Source organism: Aricia agestis, chromosome Z (genome assembly GCF_905147365.1).
Source record: "Aricia agestis chromosome Z, ilAriAges1.1, whole genome shotgun sequence".
Classification (NCBI taxonomy): domain Eukaryota; kingdom Metazoa; phylum Arthropoda; class Insecta; order Lepidoptera; family Lycaenidae; genus Aricia; species Aricia agestis.
The window spans coordinates 14,237,573-14,260,785 of NC_056428.1; the positions used below are offsets into that span (position 1 = coordinate 14,237,573).

Here is a 23,213-nt window from a genome sequence, read left to right on the forward strand (position 1 = left end):
AATGAAAACAAAAAATATTTTAATGTTAAAAAATATTATATAAAAATAAATATATTATCTAGTTCAAATAAATGTGTTATTTTATGTTTGTGCCTAATTAGGTACCATCGAGGAAGTTGATTCCTATGCAATTGACAGACCAACGTTATTTGGTCGAATATGTCAATTCAATGTTAATTGTGATCTGTCAGCTGGGTTTGACGTAAAGCAACCAAACTACTTGGTCCCCGATTTGCATAGGAATCAAATTCTTGATAGTACATATGTTAGCTTAGGTCTCGTTCACACCAAACATACAGAGTGTTCTGTGACCCAGGCCTATTAATCCCAATGATAAATAATCACAAAATAATTAGCTGACATCTTGTTTGTGTAGTCAGTAAGCGAGGCAAAGTAACACCTAATTAATAAGTACAATGAAACTAAGCAAAGTAAATCTTATGTATCGCAAAAAACTGTTCTTAGGCTGCTAACATTAAGTCGCGAGTAGTGCGGCAGCCGCAGCCGCGCGGCTCGTTTTAGTATCACGGAGCAGCGCGGCTGCCGCGCCTTGCTTTAGTACCATGGAGCAGCGCGGCTGCCGCGCGGCTTGCTTTAGTACCATGGAGCAGCGCGGCTGCCGCGCGACTCGCTTTAGTACCATGGAGCAGCGCGGCTGCCGCGCCTTGCTTTAGTACCATGGAGCAGCGCGGCTGCCGCGCGGCTTGCTTTAGTACCATGGAGCAGCGCGGCTGCCGCGCGACTCGCTTTAGTACCATGGAGCAGCGCGGCTGCCGCGCGGCTCGCGACTTAATGTGAAGGCAGCCTTATGAGACAATGTGAAGTTTCACTTAAAACAAAAGTTACAAAGAGTTTTTATCCTAGATCACCTACAGACACTTTTAATTAACACTAAAAATGCTTTATCTAGCTTGCTACACAAGCTATTGAGGATCAGTTATTAAATATTTATATAGTACTCGGAGAACTTGGACAAATTATCAGTAAAAAGTTTAAAACCTTTTTTTTTTTTTTTTCATTACAATACTTATAACAATATTATTTACGATAAGTAAAATATTTTAAATTTACCTACTCTACGCTATATTTCTATGTTGGATAAGTTTTAGAAAAATAAATAAATACATGCATTTATAGATCCTCAAAAATTTAAGTACAATATTTATATTTACATTGATCTAGGTGCAATATTCCAGTATATTATACCGAGAGTACGTGTAATTATAATTAATAAAAAAGACCACATAGAATTCTATTCAAATAAATGAAGATTAAAAGCTGAATTTTTGTATGGAAATGATTTTCTAAAACTTTATTACTATCCTTTATTTACATTTCAGATAGGATAGCATTCTGAATGACCTGCTTAATGTATATGAAAAATCTCTTTTGAACTATATAATTTTGTGTGAAACTACCCTTTTTTTGTATCCTTAATTTCTAGGCCATAGGCATAGAGGGTCCATGAAAAAAATATCTGTCAAACTCCCGCGTCGACCAGTGACCACAGATAAAAATAAAATGTATCCTCACTGCATTGCAGCTACACTATACACATCCCGCCAAATGTTCAGTTACACATTTACAGTACACAACACAGTCAACATAATCCCTGTATGTTGAGATCATTTTTATAAACTGACCTTCCTTTTGTGCTTTATACATATAATTTTCATTTACTATTTGTCGCCCGTAACTGTGTTGCCAACTGTAAATAATTAAAATAATTAAAACTAAAATTATGCAAAGCGCGCTAATATCTTTATTTGGACAAACGTAAGTACTAAAATAACATTATTTATAAACGATAAACTCCTCAATACAAACAAAAAAGGCGTAAAATGAAGACTTTTCTGTGATGCTTTCTAGACAACCTACGTATTCGCTGCTAATAGCGTGCAACGCCGGAAAAGTAAACTTATTGCCCTAGAAATATATCTTAAAGTATTCGTCACTTTCTAGCTGCAAAACTGCCGCAACAAACTAGCGCAAGCAAAATGACACAGATATATTAAAAATGACCTTAAGTGACATAAAAGCCGAGACCGCTCTAAAGCGACAATAAGCGGTAGCTACGCGACACGTCACGGCCAAATTTTCTTTGCATGAAATCGTGTGAGCCATCGCTTCGCGACACAAAATGTCAGTTCTATGAAACGTGAAGTGTCGCGTCTAGTCGCTGCTACTTAGTGTCGCTTAGTGCGGTCTCACCTTAAGGCTGCCTCGACGTTATTTTAACATTCTCAAAATAAGATCGTCTGCAGCCAGATTAAAAAGGATAAACGTCCACATATCCACATCGAAAATTTAGTAATTTACGTATTTTTTTTTGTGGACGCTTCCCTTTACAGACTTCAAAGGACAAGATAACTTCTCGGTCTACATGATTACAAGCCAACATTTAAATATACTTTAAGCCTTCTCTAAATCAAAATGGCACCTACTCGGCCTTTCAGTCTCAAGTTCAGTTCTATGCTCAAATAAAGCTGGCCATACGAGTTGTTAATTTATAAATGGCTGCACCGGACGCACTCTAAAGAAAAGGAAATTTAAGTTATTTTGGATTCCGAAAACGCCATTTGAATTACTGGTCTGCTTGTTTTTAGCGAGCTGAACAGGCCATGACAGTTATTATGTCAATAAGCCCTCGCAAATCCCACTTAGGCCATACTGGTACAAATGACCAAGAATTTTGTATCAGTATCTCCAATACTGATACAAAATTCTTGGTCATTTGTACCAGTATGGCTGATACCAGTATGATCATACAGGGAACTGTTAAAAAAGTTTCAGGGTGGTTTGGTGAAAAAAAATTACACCTTTGCAGTGGTATGACAGCCATTGGGACCTGGAAAAGTATGGCAAGGTGATTTTCGTGAGTGGCTCAATACAAACAAAAAAGGCGTAAAATAAAATACGAAACAAATACAAAAGATTCTAACACGCAACAGGAATTAATACAGTCATTATAGTCTTCGATCAATTACAGTTTAAAAGGGAACATGCAAATATAATATTTATGAAAATTTTGCTATTAAAATATTTAAAGAATATTTCAAATGAAGGTCCACTGCAAGGTTAATATTTTATAAAATAAGTTTTTTTTACAAATATTACGAAATAAAAGTGACTTGAAACGGAACGGATTTCAAAACACCAATCAGCGTTCAGTGACGTTGCTCACACTTGCTATTCCCGCGTTCCATTTAGCGTTAAAAACGATCAAAACGCTCAAAATGCCTCCTATTTTGAGCGTATTGATCTTTTTAACGGTAAATGGAACGCGGTACGCGGGGGGGGCATGACAACTTTTTGAGGAGTGTCAGTGCCAATTCCCAAAAAAAAAAAAAAACTTTTTGAGAGGTACGATCAGGTGGAGCCATTGTCAATAATTGTCAAAAAGTAGTGACGTCATACAGACTAGATCCGTTTTGGCGCCAAATTTAAAATTGACAATTTTAAACCGCATTTTTTGCAGTAAATTCCAGTGTTTTATTTTTTTTAATATACTTGTGGTCTCTTCTACATAGAGTTCTTTAAAATAAAAAAGAAAATAAAAATATCGCATCTTCCCTATAATATTATATCGAATCATTTATTTAAAAAAACATACGAAATTATAGTTAAGGCGAGACCGCACTAACGGGACACGACACGACGCACAGTGGATCGAAAATCGAGTTTCATAGACATAGGAACTTGAGTTTCCAGATGTAATTTTTTTGGGCTGAAATATGTTCTCCTAGTTGTTATCACATAACAAAATGTAAAAAGACTCACCTGTGTGTAATAATAAGGGAGTTATCATTTTTTTAAGAAATTTTTGTATGGAGCCGACAGGAAAAATGAGTATATCTCTGGAATCGCATGGTTGGCCGTTATATCCTCACACACTATTATCGTACTAATTATTACTCACATTTTGGTATATTTTGTATTACGGCACCATTTACGATTTTTTTTCTAAAATTCATCAAAATTAAAAATATTTATTCTATTTGTATTTGTTGCAAAAGTTTATGTTGTGGTTAAATGAAGTCTCTTTCATAATATTTTAAAACCATAGGATCACATAATTGGTCAAGTGCGAGTCGGACTCGCGCACGAAGGGACTTAAATATTACATTTATTTTGTTTTTAGTATATTTTGTTGATGTAGCGAAAATAGATATTACATAATTTGCGTCCTGCGAAAATTTCAATTATTTATCTAGCTATATTACAGTCAAAGAGTAGATGATTAAGACAGCTAAGTACAGTGTTGTTAATTGTTTAAACTATTTATTAGGGTTCCGTACCCAAAGGGTAAAAACGGGGCCCTATTACTGAGACTTCGTTGTCTATCCGTCTGTCTGTCTCCAGGCTGTAACTCAGGAACGGTAATATAGCTAGATAGTTGAACTTTTCGCAGGACGCAGATTATGTAATATCTATTTCCGTTACAACAACAAATACTGAAAAACTGGCCAAGTGCGTGTCGGGCCACGCACAATATAGGGTTCCGTAGTACAGCTAGTTTAAATTTTTTGTATGGTCAGTGAACGTACAATCATAACATACTAAAAACATCATCTCAGTTACTTTCAAAGGAATTTGAACGAAGAGTTCCTTTATACTTCGCCGAATACATTTTTTTAGTTGATCGACTATTACTCAATAACTTATGAAGTCTTCTTAGAACTTCTTTCTCTCTGAATTTTTTTACATTTCCAGAATAAACCGTTTGGCTGGTAGAAGGGACACAGGACTTTCACGTTTTTTTCCACTTTAAAACTTAATATATCACAAACGGATCCCTAAATCGGAAAAAAATCTATGAATATTCATAATATTATTATGAATATTCATATATTTTTTTTGATTTGATATAAACCTATCCATACGATAGAGTGGACTCGAAAAAAAAATCTTCCCCGCTTGATGTGTAGGGAAGTTAAAGACAATAAAAAAATATATTTTTAAGATTTCATGTAGGTACCCTTTTGTCGGCATCATTAATATGTGCATTCATGCCAAATGGGGGCTACCGCGTGTGAATTTTCCGCTAGAGGCGCTAGTGTCGCGCGAGGTCCAAAAACGTCTATTTTGTACTAGTTTTAGTGGTTTTCGTGACATAAATTATTATTTATGCAATTTACCTGTTGAAAAGCGATCTCCTTCGTAAAATTATCCCCAAAAGTATTATTTAGCGATCAATGTAAATGCTTTGAGAGTGAAATTAAAAAAATAAATGTATATTTTTGCTATTTGCTATTTTTAATAACCTTATGGTTATTAGAAAATAGCAAAAGTAAAGGAGATATTATTTAAATTTAATTAAATCAATAAATAGGATTTTAGATTATTATAAAGTCGACTTTAATAGCTATACTTCGCACCTTAGTCGACAGTTGCGCCATCTAATGAGCTAAAAAACGGTAGCCCCCATTATAGCTTTGTAGGTGCCGGTCTCTGAGCAAAACCGCGGATAGACAGACAGACAGACGGACAGACAGACAGACGGACAGACTGACAGACGGACGGACAGACCAAAACTATAAAGGTTCCTTGTTGACTACGGAACCTTAAAAACAAAATAAAATTAATATTTAAGGGAGGCTTTCATACAACAAACGTGATTTTTTGGGCTTTTTTGCTCTTATAATGGCAACAGATAGGTTTTTGAATTTTTTACACAATCCTTAGTTATGTGTACTTTAATATTTAACTATAATATTACACTAAAATATAAAATTAAGTGGGACTCTCATAGAAAAACACAATTTATGGCCTAATTTTGCTCTATAATGTTACGGAACCTTTCGTGGGCGAGTCCGACTCGCACTTGGCCAATTATGTGATCCTATGGTATTAAAATATTATGAAAAAGACCTCATTTAACCACAGCATAAACTTTTGCAACAAATACAAATAGAATAAATATTTTTAATTTTGATGAATTTTAGAAAAAAAAACGCAAATGGTGCCGTAATACAAAATATACCAAAATGTGAGTAATAATTACTACTATAATAGTGTGTGAGGATATAACGGCCAACCATGCGATTCCAGAGATATGCTCATTTTTCCTGTCGGCTCCATACAAAAATTTCTTTAAAAAATTATAACTCCCTTATTATGTCACGTAGCTGAGTCTTTTAACATTTTATTATGTAATAACAACTAAGAGAACATATTTCAGCCTAAAAAATGACATCTGGAAACTCAAGTTCCTATGTCTATGAAACTCGATTTTCGATCCACTGTGCGACGCGACACTTCACGTTCTATATTATGTAGAACTGGCGATTGTAAAACGTCGCATTCGTGTTTGTAAAATGTCAGTTCTATGGAAGGTGAAATGTCGCGACGTGTCGTGTCGCATAGTGCGGTCTCGTCCTGCGAAAAATATATGTATCAAATTACTTAATCAGGATATTTTAAAAGAAAATGCTCTCTACAAACCCGATACTAATCTGAAAGAGCGTTTGCACACTATCCGATGCGATATCGGACCGATAATAATGAAGCCGTTAGGTAAAATAAGATCCGCATTATTTTTAGCTGGGTGAACGTCATATGTAATTATTAAAATTATTGCAGTATAATATACATTTTATATTACTTATAACAAAATAATATATACTTATTTAATCTAAAATTGAACGAAGCTAAAAAGTATCTATCAGTTTATGAAAGTTAAGAGCTAGAACGCAAGAGTACTTACCATCAATTCAAGTATGTAATAGCAAATAACAATCTAAATCGCTGCTTTTCGAATCACAATCTTACGATGCTCTTTATCGATGTTATCTTTCCGAAGTCTAGACTTTAGCTCATTTGACTAGTCTAAAACTAACCCGGCTAAATCGTAGGTTAAAAAATGCTTTTCTCTCCTAAAATCTTTAAGCTTCGCTCTACGATTACGATAAAAATATTTTTGTGGTCTTAAATATTCATTGAAAATGAATCTACTCTTTTATTCTTTGTACTTTTAAACGTCGATCGTAACACCTCCTTATATAAAATAAATATATTTTGTCATTTCGTAAGTCACTTCTTGGTCAATGCGAGTGTGACCTGTGGTTTCATTCGTCCGTAAAGTTTCGAACGACAATCTTCTCCATCTATGAGCGTTTATGCCAATGCCAAAGGTCGAAAATGGGACCTAAATTCGGGACAAAGGTTGAATTTTGTCCCCAAGGTTAAGTTCGTTGTCTAGTAGCGCGGAGGTCAATCGGAGAGATACCTGGTGCTCTCTCCCTCCTCTTCCCTGCCCGGAGTGATGCTCTCAATCTCGTCAACTTCCTCCAAATTCTTCGTATTGGGATTGCACAGTCTGAAAAATGCGTTGAATACTTAGTTCGAGAGAACTTAAAAGTAAAATTAAACATTGTAGTATCAGAATGTATTACAAAATAAATATATTGATGAAATTTAGTAAGTTTCATATCGTATCGTATTAACTATAGCAAAAAAGCCATAGCTTTGATTTAACCAGGTTATAAATCTTGCAAAACATGAGATTATAAAATACAATATGACCACAATAATACAACAGCATGTGTCAATGTCTTTACAACACACGACATTCTCGTCATGCTTGACGACTGACACGACACTCACCTGCATTTACAGCACACGATACACGGCGCGGCGAGCAGTAGCAGGGGACTGGCCACCAGCAGCAGCAGGCCAAAGCCGGCGAATATGCCAACCACCTGGAAATATATGACATTGATTATTAAAACCTATCGACTATATAAATCGACTTGTCTCGGATTTTAGTAAAAGACATAACTCAAATAACATTAATAATCTAGTACTTGTAGCGTCGTTGGTGAGCATTTAAATTTTTACATTGAAAAGAATATACCAAAAATGTTTTCTGTGTGCTTTAAAATGGACAAAGACCTAAGGGTAAAAAAGACGGGTTGCGTTGCAGTTGCACTCCGGGAGTGCCGGCAAAAGTGAAAACTTGATTATTAACGTTGTGCGTTATTTTTTAGCCCATTTTTTATTAAAATCGATTTTTAAAAAATCGTTTTTTTTTAAATCGAAACCCTTACAATCGATTAAGTCTTTAACCCATTTTTTATGAAAATCAATTTTTTAAAAATCTTTTTTTTTAATTAATCGAAACCCTTACAATTTTTTTAACCCATTTTTCATGAAAATCGATTTAAAAAAAAACGTTTTTATTAATAACTTGATCGAAACCCTTACAATCGATTAAATTTTTAACCCATTTTTATGAAAATCGATTTTAAAAAATCGTTTTTTTTAAATTAATCGAAACCCTTACAATCGATTAAATTTATAACCCATTTTTTATAAAAATCGATTTTTAAAAAATCGTTTTTTTTTAATTAATCAAAACCCTTACAATCGATTAAAAAATATCGACAATCGAAAAAAACAATCGATTGTTCGATTAATCGATTTCGATGTTACAACGCTACTCTCCAACCGTCTTACGGTTTTTCGATCAACACGAGAATCTGACGCGAGTTTCACAGTTTTTACCCATCCCACAAAAGTGCTCAACGCCGCTAAAGAAGTTTTCACTTCAATAAAAAAAAAGAGACGAATATAAAATAACCACCTCCTTTTTGGAAGTAGGTTAATAAAATACCTGCGCGCGATGCCACAGCACAGAGGCGCGAGAGTGTCCCAGTTTATTCTTGCACGGGCCTTTGTCGTAGTGCCGGAGTAAAAAATCGTCCTGAAAACATTAATGATAAATCAATTATTAAAATAAAATTTAATAAAATATTTAATCAGTATTAAGAACTAACATTCAAAGAGCGTAGTACGCGATTCGATAAATCTTCGTCATTATTAGTTCAACATCCGATATCGAATCGTGTAATGTAAAACATTTAAATAATCTTCTATTGCATTTAGGACTAACTATAAAATCAGACATACTTTATTTTTAAGTAATGAATTAAATGAATTGAAAGCAATAAAATAATATATTTTACTGAATTTAAGTTTAAATAATTCCTAAGTGTAAAGTGATATTTTAGTCCATAATTGTTCATTGTTGTCAAGGTGTGTTGGGGGACCGCTAATGTAGATGTTTTATTTCACATAACATTATAGTTTAAGGGTCAGTTTTCAGCGAACCAAATCGAGACAATCAGTGACATGGCGATACAAAATGCAAAAGACAGTTGGCGGTCCCGCGACAAACCGATGGACTAAAATATCACTTTACACTTAGGAATTATTTAAACTTAAATTCAGTTAAATATATTATTTCATTACTTTTTAAAGTTGTTTGGCGGGGTTTTTTTTGTTTTTTTTTTTAAATTTCTTAATTTAATTCACTTATGTACCTATTTATTTTCATGATGATGATTAATTTAATATTTTGACCTGAGTGATCATCCATATTGTATTTGCTTTCAAAACCTTCATAAAAGCATTGTATCGACTGTTATTAATAATCCTCATAAATAACTTATATAACATTAATGTTCACAGTTTGCGAACGGTGAGATTTCTCATGCGTAGACGTATAGGAATTTATAATCCAACAATGCATCATTATCTGGACACGCGGTAGCGTGTCAAGCCAAGTTCAAGTATAGCAGAACTGTTGGGCAGCAGTCTGTACCGTGAGAAATATTACACGAGCCATTTGGAGCCACTTTTGACCCTCTCATAATTCAAAAACTATTAAACATAAACGTGTCATTGGGTAACTTTGTATGGACCTGTGGCGTCATTTTTTTTTTCCAGCGGCCAGGGATAAAATCATAACTATTTTGTAGCACTACATTAGAGAAACATATATTAGTAATAAAAATTGTTCTAAGTAATATCGGAGCTAAGCTACGATTATTTTAGTATATTTATTTTTGCATCTTATGTTCACAAAATCAATAGTAATTAACGTTACTTTATGGAGCTATCCTTAACAAACAGGCGTAGAAAGGGTATATTAATTTGTTGGATATATATTTCTCACTAACTATTGCCCACGACTTCGTCCGCGTCAAATATGAATTTTTTTTCATACATATTTTCTATACATATATTCATAATCTTCACTGGGTTTAACTCTCGTCCGACTAAAATATAGCCAGACTCGAGACTATATTTCATTAGACAGTTGTTTTCAAAGGGCCGGATGCAATATTAGGCAATTATTGTTCTTGTGTATTAATGTGTTATAATTATTGTTCTTGTGTATTAATGTGTTCTGGGTAAAATGACTCTAGGGTGTTGTTCCCATAATATAATGTCGATTATTTCCACTGTTTAGCGAATTTTGCAGTATGCAAAGTAGTATGATGCCCGACGCCACCAGCTTTCGGCAAAATTTTCAGTCCAGCTTTTAATCTACTTCCCGACTTATTATAGAAATACTGCTGCAGGAATGGTTTATAGAATACTAGCTGTCCCGGTCAACTTCGTGTCACTTTAAAACCTTCCCTGGACTTCTACGAATATATTAAGACTAAAATTAGCCCATCCGTTCAGCAGTTTTCGGGTTTTAGCGTTACTAACACAATTGAAAATCCATTTTTATATATATAGACTAGCTGTCCCGGTGAACTTCGTGTCACTTTAAAACCTTCCCTGGACTTCTACGAATATTTTAAGACTAAAATCAGCCCAACCCGTTCAGCCGTTTTTGAGTTTTAGCGCGACTAACACATTTAAAAATCCATTTTCATATATAAGATATACAAGTATGAGAAGATTAACTGTTTACTTACACAAAAAATATGAAAAAATCAAAAAGAAATTCGAGAAAAAATGGATTTGCATTTTTTTTGCAAAAGTAAAATAAATACTGATTTAAAAAACTCATTAAATGACGGCTCGGCGTGACGAGTAGATTGTATTTTTTTTGTGATTTGCGCGCCCTGGCGTAAAGAGTTTCCCCATACAAAAGTGAAAAAAAAAATATTCTCTTTCAGCGCTACTACTTTCACAGTAAACTATGTATTAACATGGGACTCATACACAGTACACACCCTAAAGTATTATCACTTAGTATTGTTATATACCGTGTATACTAATATAATAATATTAGTATACAGGGTATATAACAATACTAAGTTGAAGTGTATGTGTGTTTGAAAGTGCTAATCTCAGGAACTGCTTGTGCGATTTGAAAAAATATTTTTGTGTTGGATAGGCCATTTATCGAAGAAGGCTTTAAGCTAATAAATAACGCTGTTTTATTGTATTTTCCTGAATATTCATGTTATGATTGAATTTACGTTTAGTTGAAAATACGAACTTAAAATGCCTAATATCTCGGCTCCGATATAGTTTAGCTATATATCCCCCATAATAAAGTTTACTCCCCTTGATATGTTCTTTCATAATATGCCGGTTTGGTGAGTGGCTGCGAGATTTGAAAATGACGCCAATATTACCCAAACCCCTTTGGTTCATATACCTGCGAGATTTAATATCAAACACAACCAACAGCAAACATCACTTTCACATCTCATGTACATGGATGACATCAAACTCTTAGCTAATACACAAAAGGACCTTGTCACACTGGCTGATCTAACTCAAATATTTTCAAATGACATTCGCATGGAGTTTGGGATAGACAAGTGTAAGATTCAAGCTATAAATAAAGGCAAAGTAGAACATACCGCATACCAACTAAATAATGAAGATATCATTGAGTCTGTAGATCCGGTGGATGGTTACAAATATTTGGGTTACAATCAGTCAACACAAATTCATCATAAAGACACAAAAAAACTAAGCCAATCATTGCCTCGTTATGAGCTTCTAAAATTGGCCGATTTTCAATCAGACGGTCAGGAAGACGGACAGACATTAAGAGGATTCCACACCGCCATTTTTTCCATACAAACGTTGTCCCCTGTTTCCTCCCTGGATAATGCTAGTAGAGTTATAACTTTTTTCCTGAATATCTACGGCCACTAATACAATGTCCCTATGTTTTCTTTTTTTTCATAATTTAATTATTAAATAAGATATGAACGTTCAAAAACCCAAAAAAATGGCCAGATTTTCCACTGTGTTCAAACGTCCAGAAAACAAATTTGGATAGATTATACAAAAAAAGCAAAACATAGGAACACAGCTCAAGCCTTTTTTTAATCTTTAATGAAAAAAGTACTTAAATCGGTTAAGTTTTGGAGAAGGAATCAGGGGACAACGAATCGATGATTTTCTGGATTTTCTGCAGTTGTCTCTATCGCGTTCTGCGGTATAGGCTTGAGGTAAGGGAGACAGCTATAGATATTACACGTACTTTTTTTTCATTTCTCTAGCCGCTGTGGTATCCTCTTAAAGTCTCAGTATAGGGTTCCGTTTTTACCCTTTAGGTACGAAACCCTAAATAACACACTCGGCCAATTTTAGAAGCTCATAGCAAGGCAATGATTGGAGATAGATACAAAGTGTAAAGGACAAAGTTGTAGCGAATATAATTAGCTTTTATTATGTAGTAGAAGAGAATTTCGTACGAAGCACCGTTTCCATCGGGCTCACATTGGAGGGGTCAGGACTTTTAGTATGTTTATCTTCTAACTAGTCTAAACAAAGTACCAAAGTTAAAATTTCTGCTTTCAACTTTTCCAAGCAGAATCATTCGTTTACTAGGCCATGAGGCACAATAATTTTTTATTTAAAAAATCTTGAATTTTTTTGGACTACATTTAAACGAGTTTATTTTACTCATGCTATTAATCCTTATCAAAATAATTTATTTAATCACTAAGTACAGTTTATGTAGATAATAATATTTGGTCTTTGAATGACTATAATTGGACGTTTGGTTTTGAAGTTATGGCGAAATTAAAATATGTACTTATTACGATTTCTACTGCATGGCCCGTTGCAAAGTGGGCGTCATCAAGGGGAGTTTAGATATATTAGTTCTTTTCAGAGCTAGAATATTACACGCTATTAACATTATTTTAAATATTTGAAAATGCCTAGGAGAACCAGGTCGGACGACCATGGCGCCATAGCCATACCTAAATATTAGTCACTTCAATAAAATAATATGGGCAAAACAACATTTGCCGGGACAGCTAGTTACTATTATTTTTATAAAATAGGGTGACAAACAAGCAAGCGGGTCACCTGATGGAAGCGACTACCGTCGCCCATGGACACTCGCAACATTAGAAGAGCTGCAGGAGCGTTTCCGGACTTTGTTAATGTTAATGAAGTTACTCACATCAAGCGAGGCGAGGCAGTACCAGCAGAAGACATGCTTGCAGCGCTTGCACATCATCTGTGCGCAGCCCTCGTCCTTCTCTATGGGCACCCGGCACATGGGGCACAGCTTGATCAGCTCGGAGTCCAGTAGCGGAGCCCCCGCCATGGCCGCGGCAGCTTGAGCGCAGGAGACGCCACCGTGCCACTGGAAATGAGGAAGTTTAAGGGTTAATTATGGCAACATGTCACTGGAAATGAATGAGATTTATCAATGAGGTGTTTGAAATTCTATTGGCCACCAGCATAGCTAGCACGGGGTTTCCCAGTCGATTCTTCGGAAGAAAGTAATGACAGTTTCTTTCCCATGTCTATATATATTTTTTCCGAGCATGGCGCCACCCATCGACTTGAGTTTCAGTGGCCAAAGTCAAGAAACTCTTTCCATAGCAACCGTTATAGCAACGGCAATTATTTTTTTATAATAGTTATTTTTTTTTATTATGGCACCTCGGCTATAAAACCATGGCCAGTGTCGAGTAAATGGCGGCAAATTAAAAAAATCGACGTGTAGCAACCCTGTCTATAACCGGAATTATAGTTTTGATCTACGAAATACGAATAAAAAAAACTAAGAAACTTTATTATTCGTAGTTTGTAGATCAAAACTATAATTCCGGCTATAGACAGGGTTGATATACATCGATTTTTTGAATTTGCCGCCATTTATTTAACACTGGCCACGATTTTATAGCCAAATGCCATTATAAAAATAAAAACAGAACCAAGAAATTAAATGTCAAAAGCGGATCGTCATGCTTGACATATAGATTTTCAAAAGCGGAAGAAATCCAGATACGAAAGAAACTTTTTCTTCAATGTTTTTTCCGGTAAAACTGTCAAAATTTAGTTTCTTTCGTTTGTCTACGTGTTTGTGCTAGCTAGCCAGGTGCCGCTATGTAGCCTTAATGTCTATCGTGTCAAATAGGCATAATATTATCGTGACAGACATTCAAAATACACAAGAAGCAAGAGCTGATCGCACTTTCGTCAGCACCGCCAGCCCCGTACGCGTCGCACGCAGTATATACGATTGCGGCGCGTCCGGTGCGGACAAGTGTGCGAAGTTTCACGTCTTTTTAAGGAGTGAGCCCATTGAGACGGGCCGTGCCGGGGCTCATCGCAAAAATCCGCCCCCATGCAATTTGTATGAAAGCGGATGCGCGTATCGCACACTGTTTCGGGGCGCAGCGGATTTCCGTCAATGCGACAAGGCCCGGCAAGGCCCGACAAACCCGCTGCGCTCCGGCAACAGTGTGACCACACTTCACATAGATTTCCACTTTTTCGTAGATTTGAGGTCAAATGAATGACGATTTAGTAGTCCAAAATTTTTTGTAAATTTTAATAGAAGCTCGATATATATATTATATTATAACAAATAATATAAAAAATTAAAATGCATAATAAAGACAGTCTATATAAACATTTTAGTTTATTTTAGTTTCAACCACGTAGAATACATTGATTAATAAAGGTAGATTTTCGGTAGTATCTAAAACACGGTCTAGTAGATTTTAGTAGAATATAGCAACGTTTTTAATATATCGAGTCACGAGTGATTTAAGAGTGGTCACACTGGAGCTATCCAAAGTGCTCAAAATCCGTCAATGCGATGCGGCCCGGCCCGGAAATAGTGTGCTATAATGCCTATAATAGCACATTTTGCGCTGCGCTGAGCCCCGATCCGCCCCGGCAAGCCCCGGCACGCGCCGACAAAGTGAGCGCGAACCTTTATACAGCGAATTCTAAAATGCGGCGCGTGCTTGTTGATAAATGTGCGATCACCTTAAAAGACTTGTGCCCTACGGTGTTGGGCTGCCTATTCCCATTTACTAAAGTCTAAAGTTACAACTTACACTTGTAAAAAATACTAAAGCTACATTTGAAAAGTTCACTTGATTTGGAATGGATTATGGACAAATTCAAAACTCTTTATTTAGTCCTCAGCATATTTTCGGAGTCTAAATTATTGTGTATCTGGGTTAAGACTACAAAACACGCATAACTTAACTAGGTATCGTATTTTTCTAACCAAATCCCCGATTCACGATTGTCGAAAAGTTCTCACGCAGAATTTTGTCATATTCTGTCGGATACACAGCGATTCACAAAATTTCCGTCGCGGAAATGAATCCGAAACCAAAGAGAATAACTGAAACCACTGAGTTGTAAGTACTAACTACTACGTAGACGTACTAGAGCCGATATTGCAAAGTGCAAACAAAAAACATGTCGCACTTGAGGCATGAGCGGGGTGAATGAATGAATTATTTTAACTATACTATCAGCATATTTGTAAGTTTTAACTTTTATTTCTATATTTCTTTATTATTATACCTCTACAGTCTACACTATTCAAACACTCTCCCCATACTGATTAAATGCACATGCACACCCTCTTACACCTCGTGGGGCACAGTGCACATCCATACAATAATGTACACATGACACAGTGCAGACACTACACAGTACGCTGTACACCGCATAGTGCATTGTACTCGAGTCCCGTGTCTCGACTCTCGACTCTCGACCCACTTTGACGTGAAAAGAACGCATTGTCTAAGTTTTACATCGAGTACAAAACCTCGTTGCAAAGTAACAATGTTATTTTAACTAAAAAACCAGCGTACTTAATATTTTTTAAAACAAAAAAAAAAAACATTGTGGGGAATTCAAAAGACTTAAAGTATCCATTTAAAATAATTATTGTGTTAACGGTAAAAATGCAACAAAAGAACATCTTAACGCCGCCGCGCCGTTCAAAAGATTTTTACGGGGGTTAAATCGCTTTCGAAAATTTTCACATTTGCCTCGTTTCAATAATTACTTGTAATTATACAAATTACAAGTTTTACATTAAAAAGAGCTACACTTTCGCGAAGTAATTTCTTAGCGGACAAAAAGCGGGAAGCATGTGAAACAAAGAAAATAAAGGGGAAAGCTATATGTATAGCGTTTTGGACAATGGATCACTGTCATAGTGTGCACTTGTACCCACAACTTTCATAAGTACTATAGAAATTAAATTCATAGCATTTGATCACAGTACTGTAGATACAGTAGATTGAGATTATAGAAGTTTGAATTACATTCTTGATAAACTTATTAGTGGAGTCGCCAGTGGTTTTAACCTCCGAAAATTGTAATAGTGAATGGATTTTTGTTTTTGAGGTGTAATTTTCTTTTTTACACTATAACTTGCAAAGTTTACTAAATTTTTTGTGCTTTTAATTTTTTAGTTACTTAACTAAAAATTAATATTTCACCATATAAAACCGGTCCAGAAAAATTTTTTTATTCTTGTTCCTGTTATTCAATGACTCTTATCCGATTATTTACGTTGAAAATTAACCAAATACACAATTTTAAAAAGAAAGTTTGCTTTGCTAAGCTAAGTACAACTATGTTTATGGTTTTTGCAAAGTTTTTAGAGATTAACGCTCGTCGTAACCAAGATAAGATAAAAGGGTTTGGGTGGATTTAAGGGTTGTAACGAAAAGTGTGTTAAACTTACTTGTTGTGCGTATTTAATTTTTAGAGAAATGATAACTTTTGAGTACTTAAAAACGTTTAAATATCTCCAAAAATGTGTAAAATAGACCGCAAATATTTTTCTATATTTGTTGGGAATTTATTTAAGTGAGAGCTAAAACATTAAATGCATCGACAAATGAAAGACTTTTTCTAGTCTTTATAATATATTTAAACTTCCTACTTGAAGCCAGAAAAAAAATTAGGTGCTACAAATCTCACGTACCTACTAGTGATGTAACGGATATTCGCATTCGCGAATATCCGCGTATTTTTCAATATTCGCATTCGCGTTCGCAAAAATTATGCCAATATTTAGCGAATTTTTTAATAATCAAAAAGGAAATTATTATATGCATGCATTTGAAATAATATAATAATACAATAGATAACACTTAGATATTTTTATTAAATCATACTTCTACATTGTAAATTAAAGCCTCATTAGTCATTTATGAAAAAAGAACTTCAGAGATCTTATCAAATCTAACATTAATCAGCCGTGTTACAACTATGTAAGGTTTGCATTCATTTAGTAGTATATTATTACTTTACTATCATTCTTAAATAAAGTTTACAATTTCTATTTACTAAAAAACTAAACAATTACTTACTTGAAACATAAAACATAAAACTAACCTCAAAACAAAACAAAACTTTTATAATGATCTTTCTGTGACTAAATTCATTCAATTATAGTCTGTCAAGAAAGTGAAGAAATTAAAAAGTGGCAACATCTTAGTGTCTTTCCCTTTCAAATCAATCTAAGAAAAATGGGATGACACTACGATGTTGCCACTTTTTAATTTCTTCACTTTCTTGACAGACTATAAGCAATATCGATTCGGTTATGTTCAATTTAAACATAGCCGACACGAAACGTCAAACCTGTCGAACATTTTACGCGCGCTTTTTTTGAAATTGTAAAATATTCGCATTCGCATTCGCATTCGCGAATGTTGAAGATAAATATTCGCAATCGCATTCGCATTCGCGAATCTGAAAAATCCAACATTCGTTACATCACTAGTACCTACATTACTAAAGACGCATGCTGCGACCTATGTTTGGAAAATGCTTACCTGAATACAATAAATATAAATTTTATCAAATATAATTAATGAAAAAATAAATAAAAAAATCAATTTTATTCTGTAAAAACCTAACCAAAAGAAATAAAATACAGATTTTCTTCGAAATATCCGTGAAAGTTTGTGCTACATTTTCAGAAAGAAGAAGTGAGAGCTAAAAATTATACACAATAAGAAATAGAAGGCTTTGTTAAGCCTAAAAAATAATTTTAAACTTCCTATTTAAAACCAAAGAAAAATAGGAACGCCATTTACCTGGCGAGGCACACAACAAGCACATTAATTGAGCACATTTGGAGGTAAGTATGCTCATCTACATACAAAAATTTTAATTTCAAATCTAAATTATAATTTTTTCAACTTATTTTCTTTCTTTGGAATATAAGCAACGTACAAATAAAAAAAATATATATATATATATATATATTTTTTTTTTTTTTTTTTTTTTTTTTTTGCTATATTATACAGTTGCACCCTGGCGGCGTTGCGCGCGGCTGACGCATCGTGTCCATTAATTGTAGTGTTTTTTAGAATAACTTGCGGAAGGTATTTCTCAACATTTTAGACTATAAAAGAAAAAATACATGTATTTTTATTTTTAACAAGGATCAATATATTAAAATTTGGCAGGAAGGTTTGCACCCTGTTTTTAAAAGAAAGAAATATGCAAATTTTCTTCAAAATTTTACAGTTATTGATTTTACTTGAAGTGGAAGAGAATAATTTAAAAATCAAAAGCACAACTTTTCAATAGGTAAATTTTTTTATTTATGTTATCAGCTACACATTCCTTTTTCTTTTTAATTTTCATCCACTTTTGAAAAAATCGGAGGTTTGCACGATTTTTACGCTCTGGGAACAAAAAAAAGGGAACGAAAAAAGCTCTTCCGCTTTATAAAATTAGTTACATAGATTCTAAGCAAGTGCAGGGCGTTCTAACTATGCAAGCCGCATAGGGCCATTAATTGTGCAAACTAAGATTTGAACTGCGGTGTGAATCGCCCCAACGCTATTTGCAAGGCTTGTAGTTTCCAACCGAAGGTAGATTTTTAGTCTAATCCGAATCCAAAGCTTCCGTCAGACACTACTGCAGGCTTAGCATGGCCACAATAGAAATGAAAAAGAGCAGAAACGCTGACAGTTTTTGCGGACAAACTGACAGATTTCCTTTCTTAAATTCTTTGTCTACTTTAATAATATCACCACGCGTAAAAAGACAGTGGTTTCTTCAACTCCACCTAGAACCTCACCTACTTCTTCACCGGTACCGGATCTTACTGATGCAAAAGACTTACGGAAGATTGATCAAGACATCTCTAAATTAATTCGATCTGAAATTAAAGATGCACTGAAAGCTGAACTTCCCAAAATTTTAAAAACATCACTGAACTCTGAACTGTCGACTTTAAAGAACAAAATCTCCGAGCTAATCTCATCTATTGAATTCGTCCACGAAAAATATGACGAAATAAATAAAATTCTTAAAGATAAAGACGAAGAACTGAAGATCCTTAGATCCCAAAACTCAAACCTAATTCAACAAGTTTCTGCCATGTCATCGCGTTTATCTGCCATCGATCTACACAATCGCAAAGCAAACATAGAGATACATGGTATACCCGAATTCAAGTCCGAAAACTTACCTCAAGTGGTGCAGCAGATAGGAAAGGCGGTATCTCAAACAATACCAGATGAGGATATACATTCCTGTTTTCGAGTAGCGAAAATAAATCCCAATAGTGGTCGTCCGCGATCTGTGGTGGTCAAACTGCGATGTGCTCGCGTTCGTGACTTCCTTCTTGCTGCAACACAAAAATACAATAAAAACCACCAGGATAGGCTTAATACTGGCGCAATCGGTATTGGCGGAGAGAAAAATAATATATACATATGCGAACATTTGACGCCAGAAAAAAAGCTCTTCATGCAGCCACAAGGATTAAAGCTAAAGAACTCTCAATCCAGTTTGTGTGGGTTCGTAATGGGAAAATTTTCATAAGAAAAAAACCGGCCAAGTGCGAGTTGGACTCGCCCATGAAGGGTTCCGCAGCAGCAATAAGGCTTATTTTTATGAAATTAAAAGGTTTTTGATTTATTTTTATATTTCAATTGATTTAATGAAAGTTAATTTAATGTTTACCATTTATGACGTACAAAAAAAACTACTTGCTAGATCTCGTTCAAACCAATTTTCGTTGGTAGTTTATATAGTAATGTACATCATATATTTTGTTTAGACTTATCATGTCCCTACTTTAGAAGTTAGAGGGGGCGGGGGCGGGGACACATTTTACCACTTTGGAAGAGTCTCTCTTTGAAACTATTCAGGTTAGAAAAAAATGATACTTGAAACCTCAATATGATTTTCAGAGACCTATTCATAGATACCCCACACGCATAGGTTAGATGAAAAAAAAAAAGTGAACACCTACAGAAACAATGGTTCGTATGTATTATCAGAATATTCGTGGAATGCGGACTAAGACAAATGATATTTTTAAAAATATTTTGCAAGAGAATTATGACCTCATCACGTTGACTGAAACATGGCTTAATAGCACTATTTCTGACAGGGAGTTCATTGACGATAGGTATCGCGTATATCGTCGTGACCGTACTACCTCTGAATTTTACAATAAGTGCGATGGTGGTGGACTACTTATAGCTGTAAATAAAACTTTAAATAGTGTTCGTTTTATTAATAAGGAAAGCAAATGTGACGATTTATGGGTACAATTGAACCTTACAATTGGTAAATAATATGTTAAAATTGGCATTTGTGTTGTTTATACGCTATGTTTGTCTTCTCCTCTTAAACAGAAATAGTTAGATACATTTATTAATAATAGTATCGATGTCGTTAATGAACTTGATGATGTCATAATCATAGGTGATTTTAACATGAGCTTCATCGACTGGCAATTGAGAGATGATGATAGGAATCTTACTCCTTGCAATTATAACAACAAGACAGGTTATTTATTAACTGATTTTTTTTCATTAACGGGACTTAATCAAAAAAATAGTACACTAAACAAGGATGGCAAGATTCTTGATCTAGTACTAACAAATGTTCCATGTCAAGTAAATGAAGCAAGTGTGACTGCTCCACGGCAAGAGAAGTCACACGATCTGATTTTAACTTCTTTCGAGCTGACTACCCTAGCATACTTAAAGCACTGAATGACTTAGATTGGCATGATGCCTTTCTGCGCTGTGGGAATGTTGACGAAATGGTTTCTTTCTTTTACTCTGAACTTAATGCTATCATTGAGAAACATGTACCTAAACGAAAGCCTAGGAAATCTAAGTATCCTGTTTGGTTTACCAAAGACTTGATTATGTTATTAAAAGAAAAGGATAAAATTAGACAAAACATGCGAAAATTTGGTAATCCCCGTGATAGACTAGAATTTGAACTGTTACGAAAACGTTGCAATAAATTATTATTAATTTGCCATAAAAATTACATACAAACTGTAGAATGTAGTATCAAATCTAATCCTAAAGCTTTCTGGGCATTTATAAAAAAAAAAAAAATCTAACAACTTACCTTCCATTATGTATAAGGGAGGTATTGCGTTATCATTTATATTGGATCATTTCTATGATCATATTATATAGGATCCAATGATCATTTGATCATATCTACATCTTACATTATCATATTTCATTGATCCTATTTTACGTCATATGTGGTTTCAATAGCCAATGGAGAGCGCTTACGCTGACAGGTATTGACGTCAGGGTTACTAGATCTCAGAGAATTCGATTTGTCAAAAGACATCGTCAATTTTAATATGGCTTGTTTTTTGTTATTTCAGCAAGATTATCCAAGTATATAATTAGAAAAATAATTACATTACATTATTTGAAACGTATTAACGAACAAGAAATTAAAAACTCTTTTTTATATTAAATAACTGGCAACACCTATTTCTATGACCGTATTGGATCTAATCTCTCAGCAAATGTCAAAAATCTATGATCAAGGAAGAAATGAATCATATGTCTATATTACATTATCCAATATCATTGACTCAATGATCTCGGATCCAATATATATGATAATCTAATATCCCCCTAAGGACCATGCAACAGCGACAGAGCGTCGCAAATTTGTTCGCCTCTCAGTTTAAATCAGTATACTCTAATAACTTACCTAGATTCACAGCTCCCGAACTTTCCTCACCTAAAACGAAATACTCCAGTACACTGTCTCGATTAGTTTTATCTGAGTCTGAGGTAAATAAAATTTTAAAATCCATAGACCCAAATAAATGAGTAGGACCAGATAACATACCACCGCTGTTCATCAAAAGGTGTGCAAAAATGATGTCACTTCCACTCATGATCATATTTAACAAATCTTTGGAAACTAGGGTATTTCCTAGTGAATGGAAAAAGGCGAGAATTGTACCGATATTCAAGAAGGGAGACAACAGCAATGTTAAGAATTATAGGCCCGTAGCTATCTTGTCTTCATTTGCTAAGATCTTCGAGTCTCTGGTCTGCGATATCCTGACGAATCATTGCAAAAATTTAATTAATACCTACCAACATGGGTTCCAATTGAAAAAGTCAGTGATTACCAACTTAATTAAATATTTGACACCAATTTTCGAGGCGATTGATAACAAGAACGAAGTCGACGCTGTTTATACCAATTTTGCTAGTGCGTTTGATTTAGTCGATCATGGATTACTGTGTTGCAAGTTGGAAAAGCAATATGGCAATCGGGGTAGGCTACTCGACTGGTTCGTTTCTTACCTGGGCAGGAGAGAACAAACGGTAGTGGTAAACGGACACGAATCACTTAAATATTTTGCAACATCCGGTGTTCCTCAAGGTTCGCATCTGGGACCAATATTGTTTTTATTGTTTATCAACGATATTACATCATGTATACACCACTGCCGCTGTTCTTTGTTTGCCGATGATATGAAGATTTCGAGAATCATTAAATCTTCATCTGATTCCTTGTTACTTCAATCAGACCTTGACCGTATCCACCAGTGGTGTCTTAACAACAAAATGGAATTGAATGCTTCCAAATGCTGGCGGCATTTGGAAGCATTCAATTCCATTAAATTTACAAAGAAAAAGAAAGTTTTATCAACTATCATATTAATAAGTGTCCAATTACTCAAACATCGGAAATTCGCGACTTACGGATATTAATTGACACCAAACTAACCTTTGGGCCTCATTTTGATTACATGATAAAGAAAGCATCAAAGACGTTAGGGTTTGTCAAGCGTAACTCAAAAGACTTCAGGCGCACCGACACTAGGATTCTATTGTATAATAACTTCGTACGTAGCATATTGGAATTTGGAAGCATCATTTGGAACCCCTGTTATGAAGTCCATT

The 23,213-nt window shown here is 34.7% G+C and overlaps 1 protein-coding gene and 2 long non-coding RNA genes across 3 annotated transcripts in view; 1 reads left to right on the forward strand and 2 right to left on the reverse strand.

Moving 5' to 3' along the window:
- Positions 1–73: 73 nt before the first annotated feature.
- On the forward strand, positions 74–446 carry LOC121738832. Its single transcript, XR_006037343.1, has 2 exons — positions 74–115; positions 259–446. It is a non-coding gene; the product is annotated as an uncharacterized LOC121738832 (long non-coding RNA).
- A 6,168-nt stretch (positions 447–6,614) lies between these two features.
- LOC121738478 overlaps positions 6,615–23,213 on the reverse strand; it is a 110,874-nt gene continuing 94,275 nt past the window's right edge. The window contains exons 9-12 of the mRNA XM_042130547.1: positions 13,178–13,363; positions 8,615–8,704; positions 7,606–7,700; positions 6,615–7,318 (exon numbers count right to left, since the gene is read on the reverse strand). Coding sequence (XP_041986481.1) covers positions 7,213–7,318; positions 7,606–7,700; positions 8,615–8,704; positions 13,178–13,363 — 477 coding nt within the window. The 3' untranslated portion in view covers positions 6,615–7,212. The remainder of the gene's footprint in view (positions 7,319–7,605; positions 7,701–8,614; positions 8,705–13,177; positions 13,364–23,213) is intronic.
- LOC121738485 lies at positions 16,308–17,846 on the reverse strand. Its single transcript, XR_006037294.1, has 2 exons — positions 17,783–17,846; positions 16,308–16,975 (listed from the first exon to the last, which is right to left on the reverse strand). It is a non-coding gene; the product is annotated as an uncharacterized LOC121738485 (long non-coding RNA).